This window comes from Acanthopagrus latus, chromosome 13 (assembly GCF_904848185.1).
Source record: "Acanthopagrus latus isolate v.2019 chromosome 13, fAcaLat1.1, whole genome shotgun sequence".
In the NCBI taxonomy this organism is placed as follows: domain Eukaryota; kingdom Metazoa; phylum Chordata; class Actinopteri; order Spariformes; family Sparidae; genus Acanthopagrus; species Acanthopagrus latus.
This window is the reverse complement of record NC_051051.1, coordinates 12,959,270-12,977,391: the sequence shown is the minus strand read 5'-3', so window position 1 is coordinate 12,977,391 and position 18,122 is coordinate 12,959,270. Positions and strand designations below refer to the sequence as shown.

Genomic DNA, 18,122 nt, shown 5'->3' with positions numbered 1-18,122 from the left:
CGGAGACAGCGCAGCCTATTGCCCCACAGCCAGGCAATGGAGGGCTAACAGTCTCACACATCCAAGGAGAGGGAGCTGTTTTTTTTTATTTTTTTATTACACAGTGGTGACATTATGCCGTGCTGCTCCATCACACTTTCCCTTCTTTTCAAGTACAGTCATCACAAGGCAAAAGCTTGACCAGGCAAACCAGTTTGGGGGGGCCCCTCTGACCTCCACGGGCCGCCCCAAAGGGCACTGACCTGACCTGAGGGACATGCACCTCCAGAGGCTCAAAATACCCAACACGACAAGGGGCCCCCCTCATCTCCGTGGCCCACCCGTCTCGAAAGAGGGGCTCTTAGCCATCTCAATCATTCCATTATTTCATCCAATGCAGCGCCCACATTGTTGATACAACCCTGAGGCATTTTGCATGCTATCAGATTACCACGCACCAAAGTTATTAATGTAATGTTACAGCGGCAGAATGCTTGACGCCACGCCGAGAGAGCCATCTCTTACCCACTGGCCAACAGGTAACGCCAGTTTCAGGTGGCTCGACCTGTACTGAAATGCGGATACGCAATATGAGACGAAGATAAGGTTTTAACAGTACATCTTACTCCCACATGATACAGTAATGTGTTACTTGCAGGTTACAGCATCTAACTGCCATGTGGCAGTGAACCAAGAGAGACCACACCTTTGCTCTGTATCACATGGTTTAAAACAGTAGCGACACACTTCTTAACTAGACAACAGATGTGCAGTGCATCTGTATCTGCAACATGTAATATTTCAATAAGAATGCATGTTTTACATGTTATTTTTGCATTTTCATAGTAGTTACAATCGTCACAGTGACATACACCCTGTCCCCAAGTCTAATTGGCTGAGTCATCGTCAAACCCTGTGTAGCTGATAAAGAAAAAGACACACCTTTGGCCATAAAACAGTTCATATCTTTGTGTTTGACATGAACTGTAACTGTGTTGCCAGTGGAAAATCACAACAGCGAATATTTGAAAGATAAAGAATCCGAATCTGTCGGAACACTTTGACTTTTTATCTGCATTCACATTTTAGTACTTTCTCTACATTTCATATGTAAGAACAAAAATCCCTTTCCAATGTAAAGATTGAATGGGTTGATCTCAGACAATCATGGATTGTTTGTGAAACCACCTCTGTAACCATGGATATGCCATTTGCTAATATTTCTGTTGATTGTACTGATTGTAGGTCTGAGGCAGGCTCATATCATAATGCTGATACGCTGAGTCATTTTATCATGAGTCATCAAACACGCCCTCTTAAACAGACCATTCTGTTTCCCTGTCCGTGTAGATGCCGGACGTTTTCTGAGATTGATCGGCTTCAACTTTTTCTCTCAAGCCCGCCATGCCGTAGAAAGCCATTTTACCTTATTTTTCTGTTTACTACACTTATACCAGGTGAATAGATATCTATAATTGACTTCTGAATCAAAATACCAATTAAAACTGTTTTATGTACGACTGTTCTTTATTTCCCACAATCCAAATGGAAGATGCTGAGTTAAACTAAGACTACAATTTAACTAACAAGAGTGTATGATACCTGATATTGATGGTTCAGGTTTTACTGTCTGTTACGTGAGTGCCAAATATGTCTGATGAAGATTAGTTAAGTTTAGTTTAGTTAGGTTAATTCTGATCGTACCATATCCTTAATCCCTGAGGGAGCTCCAGCCTATTTAAAGATATTGCAGTCTTTTGTTATGGTAAATAAAGTAAAGTGCTGCTATCTCAGGAAACATTTATTTGGTTCACAGCAACTTGCTTGACATTTCGTTCTCCGTTTGACAAAACACAGTCATAATGGTTTTGACTGTTTACAATCAGTTCTGTCCAATCAGCGTAATCTGGCATCACAGTTTGAGGTGGAGCTTGAGAGGGTGCACAAATTAATTCTTGATACAGTTAATGGCATTGCATCACGGTTTTGTAACTGATTTTTCTGTTCTCTCAGACATTTTAGTGACATTGAACCATGAAGTAGTTTAATTATATACAGCATTTAGAGTGATATCCAAAACCTGCTAATTTAATTCCACTCAGCTGCTTATTGTGGCTAATGTTAGCAAACTTTAGATCAACACCACTGTTTATCTGACATTACTTAGTCACTTTGCTGACTTTATTCTGTATTTTTATTACTACTACAATACATCTTACCATTTGTCGTTACGGTGTTATCATCGCTTATGTGACTGGCCTCCGTTAGCGAGGTAGCATTGCTAGCTAACAGAATGTAATGTCTCAATTTGGGTGCAGTCAACTAGCTTAATTGTATTATATGGCAGTTTGCTTAATTAATTAGAGATTTACACTGTATATCAAATGATGTTAGCAATATTGTTATGTCATTATGTGCCTGTTTATAGCTTGTTTCTGATTATTAGCTACAGTTACCTATGAGTTTGCTTAAACAGTAAAAGCTGCTGTAAAGTGTTCCAAATCTAATTCTCACTGTCTAAATGTATGAAATCATGTTTTTTACTACTGAGGAATTTCCAGAAATCTTCTGCCTTTTAAATGGCGTGACCGCGTTTGCACAGCAATTACAGGGTTATAAAAGCTTAAAGAAATGCACAGATTAAGACAATGACAAATGCAGATACCGATTTCAACATCTTTGTTTGTACACCAAAAATATATTATATACCGAAAAATAAGAATTTATTACATTTACATTTATTTTGTCACATGTGAATGATTATTAGGTACCTTTATTTAGATGAGGGTTTACAGAGCACAAGTAACACAGCATTTTTTTTTTTTTTTTTTTGAAGATGAAGATATACTGTACATTCAGAGGATATAACACATTGAAAAATGGATGTTTCTGGCATTCCTGTGGTTTTGAGTGTATACTTTTTACCCATTTATAGTTTTGTTTTTATATCTTACATACTTGTGATCTTAGTGAGGTTCCCAAAAATATCTCCCTTATCCACTGACTAAATAACTGATGGATTTCCTCCAGTATAACTTACTTAAACATCTAAGAATCACATGGACAGTAAATATGTTAACATTTGGGGGCAAAAAAGAGAATGACAGACGGTTAAAATCTTTGTTTTTCTTGTTTATCAAATAAAAAACAGTGTACATTGTATTTTATATCATATTTATTTATAAAGTGCTTAATAGGCATAGATAGTTTATAATATGTAATCATATATTGTCATATTAGTTATTTTGTATGTTGTTGGTGTTGAAGTATTCCTTCAGCAATGTGACATCTTTTATTTACATAATGTACACAAGTCCCAGGATGGTACACCCACTTCCTGCCCATTGTGGTGATGGGAGTGTGGTTCTGCTGAAATCACGACAGTGAGCAGGTGACACCAGCATCTTCAGTGTGGTCACAGTTGTGCACTGCCCAGGATATATGGGAGCAATTGTGAAGAGAGGCCTCCATGCCGGTGCACTTGAGATTGTCCAGCAGGATTGTTCCTGTGCCGGGCCCGAAGAAAGCTTCCCCCCAAGCCGCCGTGGCTTCCCCGCATCCCAGCTGGCGACACACAACCTGCGCGTCAGGGATGTCCCAAGCGTCATCGCACACTGTGCCCCATTCGGAATCTGAGAACATCTCCACCCGACCCTCACACTGGTGCTGGCCGCCCACCAGTCTCACCGTTCCTACAAAAACAAAGAAGAGTCACGTGTATCTGCAGGAAATCGGTTGATATTGTGCTGGTTGAGGATACATTTAACCGACCTTCAGAAGGTAGCGTTGTGGTGGTGGGTATGCTTGCTGTTACTCTGAAGTCACGTCCGCTCACACTGAGGCTCTGAAAAGCTAAAGAAACAGAGGAAAGCAGGGTGATGATCGTGGGTTGCGTGCATACTCAGGAAATATCGGGTGACAAAAGCAATAGTGAAGCTCTCTGATAATGACCCTGCTGATCAATATAGGAAGTCCCTTGCTTGGCTCCTTCCTGGCCAGAATACAGAGACCCAGTTTAAAGACACATTTCAACAACTTTCTGCATAAATATGTTTTGTAGTGATTTTGATGCTTACAGCCCTAGATTATGTCATCTTTTCCAATTCTAACTGCCTGTGGAAGGACGCATTAGTTAATGCAAATTATTTAAAATCACCCCCTTTATAAATGTAGACTCATAATTTAAGATCAACCTGAAACCAAGGATGTGCTATCTACAGTAAGAAAACCAAAGTCTGTACGTGCTTTTCATTTAGCCTCAAAGAGGGGAAATTTGGCCTGCAGGCATGCAGCGATGCTGACTTGCCTTGACTCATCCACTGTATTTTTTATGCTCTCTGGGTTGTCTCCTCCTTAGAGTACTACACTGGAGTCATACATTGCAACTGGACAGCTCAGCAGGGCGGGCACAGATGACTGGATGAAACGGAAGTGTGAGCTTTCAGAGGAACTGATGACTTAAGATGGAGGTTTGTGAAATAGACCTTCCCTGCGTTCAATAGTGTGGTTTTTTGCCACAGATGTATGCCTGATGGAGCCTGCATTAGCCTCAGACGAGGACAAGTGTTGTCTTACGTGCACAGATGACTCCAGCGTCCTCATGATGGCCACAGTTGTGCTGACCCCAGCCCAGGTGGAAGCAGTCAGACAGCTTCCGTTCATTGCCGCTACACTCCACATTGTCCAGCAGGATCGGACCCGAACCGTAGCCGAAGAAGGCCTGGGTCTTGGCCTCGATGGCCGGGCCACATCCAAGCTGCTTGCACACCACGTGGGCGTTCACCATGTCCCAGTCATCGTCACACACTGTCCCCCAGAAGCTCTTGTAGCGGACCTCTACACGACCCTGACAGCTATTGTTACCATTCGTCAAACGGATTTCTGGTATGGCTGCAAAGTAACGGGAAGACAGTTACATCGCTGCAATTACTTGCAGGCGTTTCTTTTCTGATTAAGTCTATATGGCTGATATTCAATAGAATGCTTTAATATTCGGTGTCAGTCCAGTGCTGAAAAACAACGTATGTGTTTACAAAGCAGGGATCACTTTAATAATGTTACCTTTTGTCTGGACAGTTGTGGTCACAGTTGTTGTAGTTGATGCGTTGGTGACTGGAATGTTTTCTGTCGCTGGAGGGGAAGATGTAATACATGACAGCATTACTTGACGGCTCACCCTACATGTCACCTGATAACGATCATGGTGAGGTTAGTCTGATGCCCTCTTTTACCACCTTCTCTCTTCAACAGTGGTCTAACACATTTGAGGACGTGTGGGAGAAATGGCTCTCCCTGTTGGTCATTTGGCAAAAGTGCACATTTCTTTCTCCCCCCCCCACACACACATAAACGTGACAGTACACTGTGTGTGTGTGTGTGTGTGTGTGTACCTTGAGTGTTATATGTTCCCCAGAGTATTCTCTGGCTCTCTGTTGCCACAGGACGTACAGTAGTGGATCCTGAAGAGGGTAGAAATGGAAATGAAATGATCTCTGGGTGTACAGTACAACTACGCCATTAGTATTTATGCAAATACTGCTGCTGCTCATTACAAACACAAATTCACTGAAACCTCGTCTCCTCCTCATTATTCAGTATCCCTCAGCGAAGCGGTAAATTAAGATTTGAGCTTGTTTTAGCTGTACCGCAATATTACTGACTTGTTCTATATACTTTGTCAAGCAAAATATTTCAACAGTAACTGCCATTAGTAAATGCAGATTTGATGAGATAATGTGAAACGTGAGGACTGTGACAAATTGTTATCGTCTCACCACGTCCTGACTGATCAGCAACTTAATAAAATGATCACTAGCGAAAATGTAGAGGGACATGGTGCCAAGGTAAAAGAGCATATTTGAGAATCCATTAGCTAGCGTCAGCATTAAACTGCTTCCTAGTTAACATACAGTTTGATCACTTCCAGCGTGTTTCACTTCCACCCGTCCCAGATGTGCATTCATATCCTAGAATTAACTGACACTTTTCCTGCTGTATCGCGTAATGCCATTTAATATTAGCGTCAGCTGCTTTTCTCACATAAGATAATGGGTTATCAGCTATGTTTACTTTTACCTGGAATTTATGGCCTAGTATCCCACAATGGATTTCAATAACCTTTATCTTTCTAGTAGCAGTAAGAAGCATTGAAATGATAACAAATTGCCAGATTTCCTGCATTTCTACAACAGGTCAGTGCTTATAAGCAAATGTAAGTATGAACTATGATCATGATGATAGCTAAACAACGATTCTAAACAATGATAAACATTATACGTGCGTAACATCAGCATGTTAGCATTGTCATTTGTCATTGTGAGCTTGATTTCTAGTTTGCACCTGCATGACTTGTGTAAAAATGCAAATTCCGTGCCTGACAGCAGCGTACCGGTGCAGGTGACCCCAGCATCCTCGTGATGGCCACAGTTGTGTTTGCCCCAGCCCAGGCTTTTGCACTTGGTGAGGTCCGCCTCAGTGCCGTGGCAGTTGACATTGTCCAGGAGAACCAGGCCGGTTCCGTAACCGAAGTAGGAGTTGGTGTGTGCAGAGACGGCCGTGCCACAACCTGTCTGTTGGCACACTACCCGGGCATTGTTGAGGACCCAGTCATCATCGCACACTGTCCCCCAGTTTCCCTGGTAGTAGATCTCCACCCGACCCTGGCAGGCGTTCTGACCATTCATCAGACGGATGGTGCCATCACCTAAACCAAGAGAAAGATGGTGGGATTTGTACAGAATCCTTTCTAATGTCAAATTCAAAATGATTTCAGGGTATCAGAGGAAAATGTAACAGTTTGGGTTTAGCTATACATAAATGAAAAATGAGAAGGGCGTATATGTGACATATTTCTCTAGAAGAAATAAAAACCAGAGCAGGAGATTAAAGCTGAAAATATGATATGGTCTGAACCACATGTTGTCATCTTAGTCCTCAGCCCAGACACACCTTAACAGAGACAATGGATGTTCCCCTGTGTCTGTCATTTAAAAAAAAAATCCTCTCATCCTGAAAGGCATCCCTGAATTTGGATGGCTTCACTGCACTCCCGGTGGGTTACATGAATTAACCAGACACGTCACTAGCTTACTAAATTGGATTCTGTCCTAGTCTCTCTTGATCCTCTTGGGAATTAAAGGAAAAAAACAAGAGGGCGAACACAACAAAGGCAAACCCGGCAAACAATAAGGAGGGCCTGGAATTCAAGAGGCCTTTGAGTTGTGTGTCCCTGATGATGCCCAACAGATACTTTCTCTGTGAACAGAAACTGAAAAGCTTTTGATGTTGAGTCAAATGTGGTTACAAATTGGCACAACTGAAATAATATATCCCTTCAATTGCATTGATATCTTTTCAGCACAGTTATTTTTGAATAAACCTGAACGTGGTCATGATCTACATTTTGGACCCACACAATGACAAAATAAGCCATTATTCATTATTTAATGAAACCTGCCCTTGCTCTTTTGTGGGAACATCTGGCATGCCACCTGTCCACTAGATCTGACTGTCTGTGCGTTTTCGATTTGGACCGTACAGCATCAAAACCATCAAACAAAACACGGAGAAAAGCTGGCTAAAGCTAAAGTTGAATTCCTTTGAATATACAACATGTTTTTCGAAGAATCCTCTACAGTCAATTCAAAGAAAACAGAAACACAAACCTATGTTTGTTAAAACCAATCACATTGCAATACTCTGGATATTAATTTGTTGGATTTAACATGTTTCTGCCCTGAAATACAGCAATGGCACCGATTGAGCTAACTAAGCAAGCTATGTTACAGGAGGACGGCATTACCGTTATGGGCACATGCTTTTCGTCCGTGATTAAATTAAAAAATGGCTCTCACTTGAAACTGGCCACAACAGGGTCTATGGTTGAGTAACAGCGTGATAATCCCCGGGAAGAAGCACTGCTGTTAAATTTTTAAAATGTATTTTCTTGGCATGAACAAACCAATTGCCATCTAGTTACACAATGTTTGAGAGGAGGCAGACATTTCTACAGCTGATATCTCAGTAATTTGTACAGAAATTTAGATAGACAAACAGCATTACTGGGAGGAGGAAAATGATGTACTTGGAATTTGATTTGAGAGTGAGTTTTGACCCACCACTATATTCACCAGCTTGTCTTTCTCAACAAAGTGTGTGACTTTAGCTCGTTTCTAACTTTGAGACTAACCTTTAATAGGCTTGGCGTTTGGTTAGCTAACTTGTGGTTGGCTACTTACTTTGGCTATGGTTTACCTAGTCGCTAACTTTGTGGCAGAGCAGGTGGTGTTCAGTGGGTTTTTAAGAGCTTTTTTCACTGAAAACAGCTGCCTGCTGTGGCCAAACTACTGAGCTGAGAACTGTGAGAGTGAATGAAAACAAGGTTGCAGGCAATAAAACCAAAAAAAGTGAGCTAAAAGAGGCTGTAAGGATCCACAGAGCTGAGGGGAGCTGCAGTTTTGGCTGAAATATCTCGATGGCCCTTTGCCTTTTAAAAAAAGACAAATTCATCCCTCTGACGTTTCAAGTTGGCAGAAGACCAGTCTCATTTAGATAAAAGCATGGAGCACTTACGTAAGCCGGAGTTCTCCCGGGGCGGTGTGGTGCGAACCTCAAACCCCTTTGCCCCCACCACCGCTGGTTCTGACAGCAAAATGAAAAGGAAGCAGGAATTTTAGTCATTATGTCCTCTTTTCTTTCCAGGGTTATACGTAAAGAGATGATTCAACACTCCCCCCCCCGCCAACTTGAAATTGAATAAAGGCTTTACCTCTGCAGGTAACACCCACGTCCTCATAGTGGTAGCAGTTGTGGACGCCCCAGCCCAGACTACGGCACTGGCTCAGGTCTGTTTCGCTTCCTCTGCAGTCCACATTATCCAGCAGGATGAGCCCTGTGCCTTGTCCGAAATGAGAGCTGCTGCCCATCGCCACAGCCACTCCGCAGCCCAGCTGCTGACACACCACGTTGGCATCCACCATGTCCCAGTCGTCGTCACACACTGTGCCCCATGAGTCATTGTAGCGCACCTCCACCCTACCCTCACACTGGCTCCGACCGTTCACCAGTCGTACTTTGGAGAGATGAGCGGACAGTTTCTGTCAGGGATTCTCTCTGTCAGACTCACTTGGAGTTTAATCACAACATCATTTGCTGAGGCCCATGAAAATTCATTTTAACAATATGTTTTTATTCGAAAATGACAATGAGATGAGAAGACGGACTAGCGTGGCTCTTATTTAATGACGGCTAATAGCGAGAAAGAAGAAATCCCTCTGGACACAATAGGCCACATGACTCCTTGGAAGTGAGTGAGGTGGACGCAGGAGGGTGGGAGGTTACATAGCAAATAAGTGGGGATTAGGGAAATGGAGAGCTGGGAAAGTGACCTTGTTTAAAAAGCCCCAGGCACTGATCTACCTTCTGTACTCTGTTTCACTGACACACAGCCAGCCACCGATAGGCTTTCATGGCGTGGCCTGGATGCGGACATGTTGTTCTGAGTGTCTGGGCAGATGTGCTGGTGGCTGTATAGCTCATGCTTACCTTGGACCTGCGGCCTCATGGGGGTTTGCAGGCCATCAGCTGAAACAGGAGGGAGGGGGGGACATGGGAGGGAGGGAGAGCAAGAGACAGAGAGAGTATGGTGAAATTATTTGTTGAAAGGAGGCTCTTGGCCTTCCATAGTCACTGTACTCTATATCTACTATATCTATTTTCCTGTAACACTAGACACACACTGAAACCACAACAGGAGGCCTGTTCAGACCAGATCAGTTTTTAGCCATGCTAGCAACACGGAAAAGGGAGGGAGAAGTCTCTTGGAAAACTATGGAATCGATTCCAATTAAATTTAACGTTCATGGCCCTCAGAGGATATATCCCTTTGAATTTGGGCTGGGGATCCCTCAGCTTTATACCTAATGAGGTTCACTTTTGTACTTCCTGTCAAATGTTTCAATAACTATTGGGTACAGTGCCACAAGAATGAGTCCTAAAACCCAGAAATGAGTCAGCATTTTTTCCCTTTCCCTTGTCTCAAAGTCAGTGGGTTTTTTGAATGGGTTTTTCAGTTCATTGCTTGGAATAAGGTCTTTGGTTATACACAAGCTTAAGAGATTTTCACGTTTTGATCTACGTCATAGAATACGCCAGTGTCTTAAAAGCGGTGGTTGCAAACTAAAGTGGCCAAATGAGACTACAAAGGTTGTCGGGGACATTATACGGCATAATGCAGAACATGGAGATGCATCTACTCATGGTAACATGCTGGTAAATATGATACTGCTAAACCTCATCATATTAAACATTGTCACTGTTATTTTGTTAGCATGTTGACATTAGCATTTGGCTGGTACAGCCTCATGGAGCTATTAGCATGGCTGCAGACCTATTATTTTGAAACCAAGGGACAAATATGATATCAGTGACTGGGGAAATACACTAATCAAATGATTCTGTCTATCATAGCATCTTTATTTAAAGGGGCTCTGTGGAACTTCTCTGTTGTGCTGGTTGTTAATTTAGGTTAACACTGAGACAAGACACTCTTGAGTGTGCATAAAGTTAGCCAAATTAATCAAATAAAATAGATGCAAGTATTTTTGATGCAACACAGTATTCCCATGAGTCACACTGGAACCTTCTCGACCAGAATAAAGGGCAGTCTGATGCCTGAAGACTAATATCTCAGGTTTCAACAACTCACAAAGACACCACAGGGACTTTTTTAGCCATGACACCCAATGTGGGTCAATTCACATGCTTCTCCTGTCTATTTGTAACATAGAAACATGCACAGTATATACATATGACCTCCTGTTTTGGCTTCAGGCGCTGGTAATACATCTGTTTACATTCTCACATGCATGTCACATCTTGGTTTATATTCCAAGTATTCAGAGAGTCACGGATATGGAGGAAAGTAGGTGATGAATATAACTTACCAGATACAGCCCGTCTGTTCACTTTCATATCTCCTGAAATTTGAATACAAAGAAATGTTAGTGAGGCAAACATTAGGAGAACTGTTCTATCAAGAGACACATCCAATAAGCTTATGTCAGCACATCTGAATAAATGGCTCTATATATATTTGTCCAGTGAGTGGAATTGATCCTGGCTCCCCTACAAAGTAACTACAGGGCTTTTAGCTGCAGCTATCACTGGTAAACACCGGGCAGACAGTGACTGTGGACACAAAGCATTCATCGACATGGAGTTTGGTTGCAGGTGCACCCGTTTCCTCATCATTATTAACACCCAAACATGCACTGACACACAAGAAATCGTCTCGTGTGACACATTCTTTTTCAGTTTATGGCAATAACAGCATTTCCCGCTGGACCAACTTTTCAGTTATGAAATGTGGTATCACAAGATGTGTTTAATTGTACTTGTTTATTAAACACTGACTGAAATAGCCAGAACACATTTAGATAAAGTTTGGGTGTCAGTTTCAGTCCTCATACAACCAACCTCTGGTCCTGAGCCAGTGTATGAAAAATCACCCCACGAGGAAATCACATACTTTAATAAGCTGTTGTATCCGACACTTGCCATTGAGAGATTGAAGGAGGTGCAACTTTTAAGGCCTATTACTTTTCCATATATATTTCACATTGTTCCCTTCAACAATGAGAATGCTTTAGCCGATCTTATTACTTTGTGAGGGCACATGGATTTACGGATATAAGTAAGCATGGTAAAGGTGCAATATGTAAGAATTGGTCACTATTGAAATCATACTTGCAACAAATAGAGGGCAGCATGTCACCAGAGTAACCACTAACTGCTGCCAAAACTGTTGCTGCCTTTAGCTTGTTCGGCTCGGTTAGCTGTGCAGCTAGCGGTCCAGGCTGGGACAGCGCGGAAGTCGTGGTGTTTACACAGCTAGCACAGGAGCTTTGGACCTGGACGTCCCAGGGCTAGCTGGTTAGCATACTAAATATTGCAACACAACACATAGACATCAGAACTAACTGTTTCCATCTACATACTGTTGAGAATTCTAGTGACAACTTTAATGGGTTTTTTTTAACCAAAATTCTTACATATGACACCTCTAATCAAATATCTGCCTTACCTTAATATCTCTTTGCTAAATCATCTGTGCTAATATTTTTAAAAAAAATCAACATAAAACAGAGAAAAATGCATTAGATCTAATCACATGTAGTACTCAGGCAGCTTGGAAGAAGGGGCCTTGACCTGTTGACATGTTACCCCCCCCCACCAACACACACACACACACACACACACACACACACTCACCAAGTCGCATCAGCACGCTGACGGCCACCAAGAAGAGGGATCCCAGCAGGGTCACCAGCACCCAGACGGCCAGGTTCCAGCACCTACACTCGCTCTCCACCACACGCTGGCCTCGCATGGCTGCCTGACTGACCATCCGCCTACAACACACACATTCACACTCTGTCAGTTTCTCTCACCAGGCCTCCCGAAGTCCCGAGCTGTGTGTGAACACACTTCTAAATGTACCAGACTAGAGAGTAGTTGACACTTTTTCTACTACTACCACACAGTCAGTTTTTTTTTTTTTTTTTCTGTCCCGGGTCAGAGTAGCCTAATTATAGTATTGGATTGTTTTCTCTAGTGGGGCCTGCAGCTGTTGTTACTGTGCTGTAGGTATTGATGGTAGTCTGAGGTCAGGGTTGTGAACTGTGTATCTCCAGAAGAAAATCGTTTGCGGAGATCATGTGATGCGCATCACCCCCTGTGGACATTAGAGAGCTGTTAAGAGGTTCTTATGGCATACAAACACTTGCTGGAGCAAACCAGGCGGAGATTACAGAAACATAAAGTCAAGAGCCAAGCATGTGCCACTGTAAAAGATTAGTTTTTACCATAAAACAATGGGAACAGGGAGTCCAGTTACACTGCCGTTTCCAAAGCACAAAATGGCCGCCGTGCACCAACTTGGCAGCAGGTAACGGAGGCTAAGCTGGAGAAGTTTCTTTTCCGAGCTTTCCAACATCGTCAAATTCTTGTGTCACAGACAGAGGCGGACACCTGTGGCGTGGTTTTCAAATGAAGAATGAAGGGGACTTTCCTTCAGTCAGACAATATTAGGATTCACTGACAATCACTCAATAATCAGAGTCAGATAGTACAGGGGTCAGACACTGAATACCCCGCATTCTTCTCAAGGGAGAAGCTGGGATGAGTGACATTTATTTATTACTGCAATGCGCTTCAAAAAAGCAAGGGTGTAAAGTGTGGTGTGATGCAATAACTGAAAAAACACAACACAACAAAAAATCATTAAATTGCATTTTTGTAACTTCTGCCATTTGGCAAGCAATCAGAAGTATCAGCTGCAGTGCCACCAGGTGAGTCCTTAAAGGGTAAGTTCTCCCAAAAAAATTCTAATTCACTCATGATCTACTCACCCCAATGCCAAGTGTGAAGTTTCCACAAAACATTTTCTGATGTTTTCCTCCCCAACACAACTGAAGTAGATGGGGACTCAAAAACCCAAAAACCCCACAACACGGGACACCCTCGACAGGCAGCCGATCTTTTGCACACGCATCAGACAGGTTTGGTTTACAAAATTATGTGAATAACGTCTTTTCACATCAATTTGAGCATATTATACGTTCTGTTTTTGCTATTTTGTAGTTGTCTTTTTACGTTCCAGAAATGTTTTGTGGACTACAAAACTTCATTTACCTTTCCATCAGCATGGGACTGAGCAGATAGATTAATAACTCATTTTGGGTGAGCTGCTCCTTTGATAATAATGGGTTTATTTTTATGACTTATTCATTATCAACCTATTTATATGATTCCTTTCACAATAATAGCAGAAGAGACTAAAAAAGTGACATTTTGTTGTGTTGCATAATGATAATAAAAAATAATCTTGCTGCTCATATACTCAGCACATTTCAGAATATTGTGAAGTTTCACTGAGGAAGTTGGAACGTCCAAGTTATGGTTTTTCTCATAATCAGTAAGAGCAAACATCCTAGAGATGAACTGTCATTAGGAGACCGCAGTGTGTGGCTTGGCCGCGGGTTGTTTGTCTCTCCCGTTGATGCAGAATTCCCCCTGACCTTACACAGGAATGTGTATTAGGGGATGATGAGGGGAGAATTTGATATTGGCCCCTCGAGATAGTGGACATTCCGGGCCCAGGGGGCACAAAAAGACATTTCTGCTTTCTGTGGTCCCCATCGTCAGGCATAAACGCTGCTTCCTGCAATCTGTCACTAGAACCCTCCAAAACGCTTAGGCACCTGATGACACTGCAGGGGCGCCTCTCGTCTCCTTGGAGGGCAGGAGGCAGGGGGAGAAGGGGGGACGAGGCGGAGGGGGGGGCGGGGTTCAAATCTTGAGCCACCATACTGTATACATACAGTGGTCTTAAGCTCATGGGGGGGTGGGGGGGTGGGGGGGTGCGTGGGGGCGTAAAGCTGCCACTGTAACGCCTGTGAATAGTGCAATCATCATCCAGGTCCAGTCCATTTTGTCTGACGATGTGCGCCGCCGAAGGCCAGAGCCCCCACAGAGAGGTCGTTGTGCATCCAATTGGGAGGTGGGCATTTTAACACCGGCACGGCAAGCACAGCACTCGAGAACCACGTCTGTCCCATTTGCAGACCGTCCCCAACAAACCACTCGAAACTCTGGGACAAATGGCTCAGTTATGAGGGATGAAAAATAATCTAGTCCCCAATGTTGTGTTTTTCAATACTCCATTCATAGTAGGATGTAGCGCAGATCCGCTGGGGAATAATGTTGCCTTTTGTGTCGGCCCTGCTTCCCCTCCCTTCTCACTTCCCCGTGCTGAGAAATAGCTGAAAGATCTCGGCCCCACAAAAATACCCCTTAATGTCTGAGATAAACCAGAGAATAATGCTGTCAGTCTCTTTAACTGAGAGGATTTTAGGCCATTCGAACATAAAAATCAATGCATTTGTTGAGGCTGTCCGTAACTTTTAATGAGGAACATCTTGTTTTTTATGCAAAGGTCTGTTCAGTGTTTTGTGCAATCTGAGAAAAATGACAGAAGAAAGGCAGTCTTTCTTAACAATATGGACAAGGCAATTATTCAATAATAGATAGAATAGAATTTAATGTTGCAGTTGGTAGTTTGGGGGAAGAAACATTTTCATAGACAAATGTTTTTTTCTGAATAAACAAACTAAATGAGCAAACGCTCTCTGTTTTTACGATTTAATATACTGAATAAACAAACTGACCAAACAGGACAACACAATTTCATTTACTCTGTTTATATTTGGCGGACCCTGCCACCTTTCTAGCCTCAAACAGTGTTCTGGGGACCTTATTTTCCTCTGAGAACAGCTTTTTTATTCACTTATGGAAAAAAAAAATCATATTTATGAGTTGGTATTAACATTAATATTGAAATCATTAAAATTCTCAGTTTGAATTTCTTCTCGAAAACTACATAGTGCCGCTTTAAATAAGCTAGATTTAAAAACATAACCATCCACTGATATGTTGAAGAGTCAGATTCAGAAAGAAAGTGATCAGGACAATCAAATAAATGAAGCATAAACATCTTAATATTTAATAAGAAATACATACCTGTTGTGAAAGGATTTATCTTCACACCCAATAAAGAAACGAAAACAACCTAAATTAAAATAGCTTCCCTCCCTCCCAAAAAAAATCACTAGAAATGTCCTCAGAGGTGAAACAGCAGGCAGCTTAAATCCACAAGTCACACAGAAAACGCACAAAGTTTGTGTTGGGATGGAGGCAGCAAGCTCAGAGTATCCAGCGCTACTCGTTTAAGGTCTTTCATCTCCTTAACCCTGCGTGTCTATAAGTACCTGGCTTCAGTGACAGGCATTACGTAAAACAATAAATACCAGAGCATTGTATGTTAATGTTTCTAACGCCCTGTACCTGTATACGCTTGGGAAAAAAAAAGCAGGAGGGGCAAAAAAGACAGAAAAAAGACAAAGACAATGAAAGCTAACCCTTCACAGGTACCCCTGCATCTCCAGTTTCAGGTAGCGCTCACGGAAGGTGCAGTTCTGCTCATCTCTGCACACACTCACAGAGGGAGACGAGGCTGTGGCTCAGGTCCTGTGTCTTTGTGTGTGTGTGTGTGTGTGTGTGTGTGTGTGTGTGTGTGTATGTGTGTGCATGTGCTCACAGGACTCTCCCACACACGAGTGCTCGGAAGAAAAGACTGTGTGATTATGAAGCAATGAAAGTTATGCATCGAAACGTTGTGTGCAGAACTTCCTAAAGAGTTGTGAAGGTTTTTAGAATTCCTCCGGTTGTCATTCAGTCCCACACAGAACTGCTGACTCCCAAATAACACGCAATGAACCACAGAGGGACGGAAACACAAAGCAAACTGAATGTGGATATCGTGGCTGACACTCCAAAATGCAGCTTTTAAGCACTTTTTGTTTTAAGCTTTGTCAGACCAAGAATTAGCCGAAATTACTGTGGGGTTCAGTGTGCTGCAGCTGACCTTTAAAATCGCCATAGCTCCTACAAAATCTTCTCCAGCTGAATAAACCCATCCTAAAGATTATCTCCATGTGTTACAAACATGACTTCAGCATGAACATCCCCTGTTAGAAATCCCCCCCACACAAACTCCTGATTCAATTAATTCCTGCTCTCCATCTTGTTTGTTTTCCAAAAAGCGCCTCTTTTTCGATCCAGACAGAAGCTGCTTATATTTCAGACATAAAAAGACATTCTACTTCCATTCAATAGGAAAAGCCCGGGGCCTCTCTGAATTGTGCAAGCAGACTAATAGCAATTGCTTCCAAACGCTAATCCTTCCTGAGCCGTGCAGAAACGTGCGGGCCGTCCGTGGCCATTGACAGGGTTTTCAAGGACCAATTCAGGGCTCCTTCCTGCGGTGTCAACCCGAATCACTGGTTGGGCCGAAATACGGGGGGATTCTGTTACACTCAGCTAATTCTCTGAACCCCCGGTCAGGATTGAGAAAACACAACACCACACAGCCAAAGTTGCAGATTTACAAGTGCCTCTGGAGCTGCTAACTGTAGTCAACAGCGTGTATGTGTTTGATTCAGTGTGTTTACCCAGAAAACAGGGTCGACTTACATGTGACAAGTGTAAATGTTTTAATGTATTTTATTAGTAACTTATTAATTAGTAACACATTTTGACTTTAATCCTGCAATAACTATTTCAGCACAATCAAGAGTCAAACACAAGGATGCCATATATTATCATAGTATAAAGGTGTTATACCAAACTTGTTAGCAAACTGTTGCTGTTTTTGATTAGCAATATTATAGCCCAGCACAGCATGCTGAGAAATATTAACCATGGAGTCATGTCTTAGATCACCTGCTGAATGTATTCACTCTCACGCTTTTGGTCTCCACCAACCCATGGGGCAAGTATTTGGCTCTATAATTGCTCAAATATGTCCCTTTACTATTTTCCTTGATTGTTTTGTACTATTTGCTATTTGTTTGGTGGTGGGAGGGCAGTGCACTATTGGTTTATTAGAGCTTTTTACACTGAAGAACACCTGCCTGCTGAGAAATGAATCATGTGTGAATGTGTGTTGATAACCAAGAATTAATGTGCCTCTTTCCTTTCATATCATGTAAAACTATCAAACAATAGCGTTAGCCGGGAAGTGGTTGGATGCTAACATTAGCGTTTGTCTGACGGAAGCTAACGGGCTGTCAAAATGCTTTGTTTTACCTTGAAAAATGGCCTGATGTGTCTCCGGATGCTCTCTTTTCAGTAACTGATCAACCAGGAAGAGGTGAAATGATAACAGTTTGTCAGATTCCCTTCATTTTGCAGCCTTGGACCTTGGACTCCAGTAACAAATAACCTTTAAGAGCTGATATTTTCGAAGGATGTGTCCGTAGTATAAGTCGACTAATGCGTTGGGTTTGCGTATTTAGTGCAGCACACTCATCATCTGTTTACTGAGAGAGAAACTAGCAACTTCTTATTCTTTCCTCTCATGACACCAGAAGAAAACAGATTTAATGCACCATAATCTGCCCGCCAGGCGCCAATAAATTATACACCAGGGAGGAACAAGATAGTCCTTCTCTTTCTTCGTGACTTCTCTCTGTACTGTATAACAACATCAAAACATTGCTGGGTTCATTAGACCCACAGTCACA

At 42.4% G+C, this 18,122-nt stretch overlaps 1 protein-coding gene across 1 annotated transcript; it reads right to left on the bottom strand.

The window, feature by feature from the left end:
- Positions 1–2,976: 2,976 nt before the first annotated feature.
- Positions 2,977–17,764, bottom strand: LOC119031225 (scavenger receptor cysteine-rich domain-containing group B protein). Its single transcript, XM_037119558.1, has 12 exons — positions 17,686–17,764; positions 12,250–12,389; positions 10,923–10,955; positions 9,523–9,561; positions 8,747–9,049; positions 8,551–8,619; positions 6,368–6,682; positions 5,370–5,438; positions 5,041–5,109; positions 4,555–4,869; positions 3,751–3,831; positions 2,977–3,671 (listed from the first exon to the last, which is right to left on the bottom strand). Exons 2-12 carry the CDS (start codon positions 12,383–12,385, stop codon positions 3,355–3,357), a joined length of 1,746 nt encoding a protein of 581 aa, XP_036975453.1. The 5' UTR covers positions 12,386–12,389; positions 17,686–17,764; the 3' UTR covers positions 2,977–3,354.
- Between the last annotated feature and the right edge of the window lie 358 nt (positions 17,765–18,122).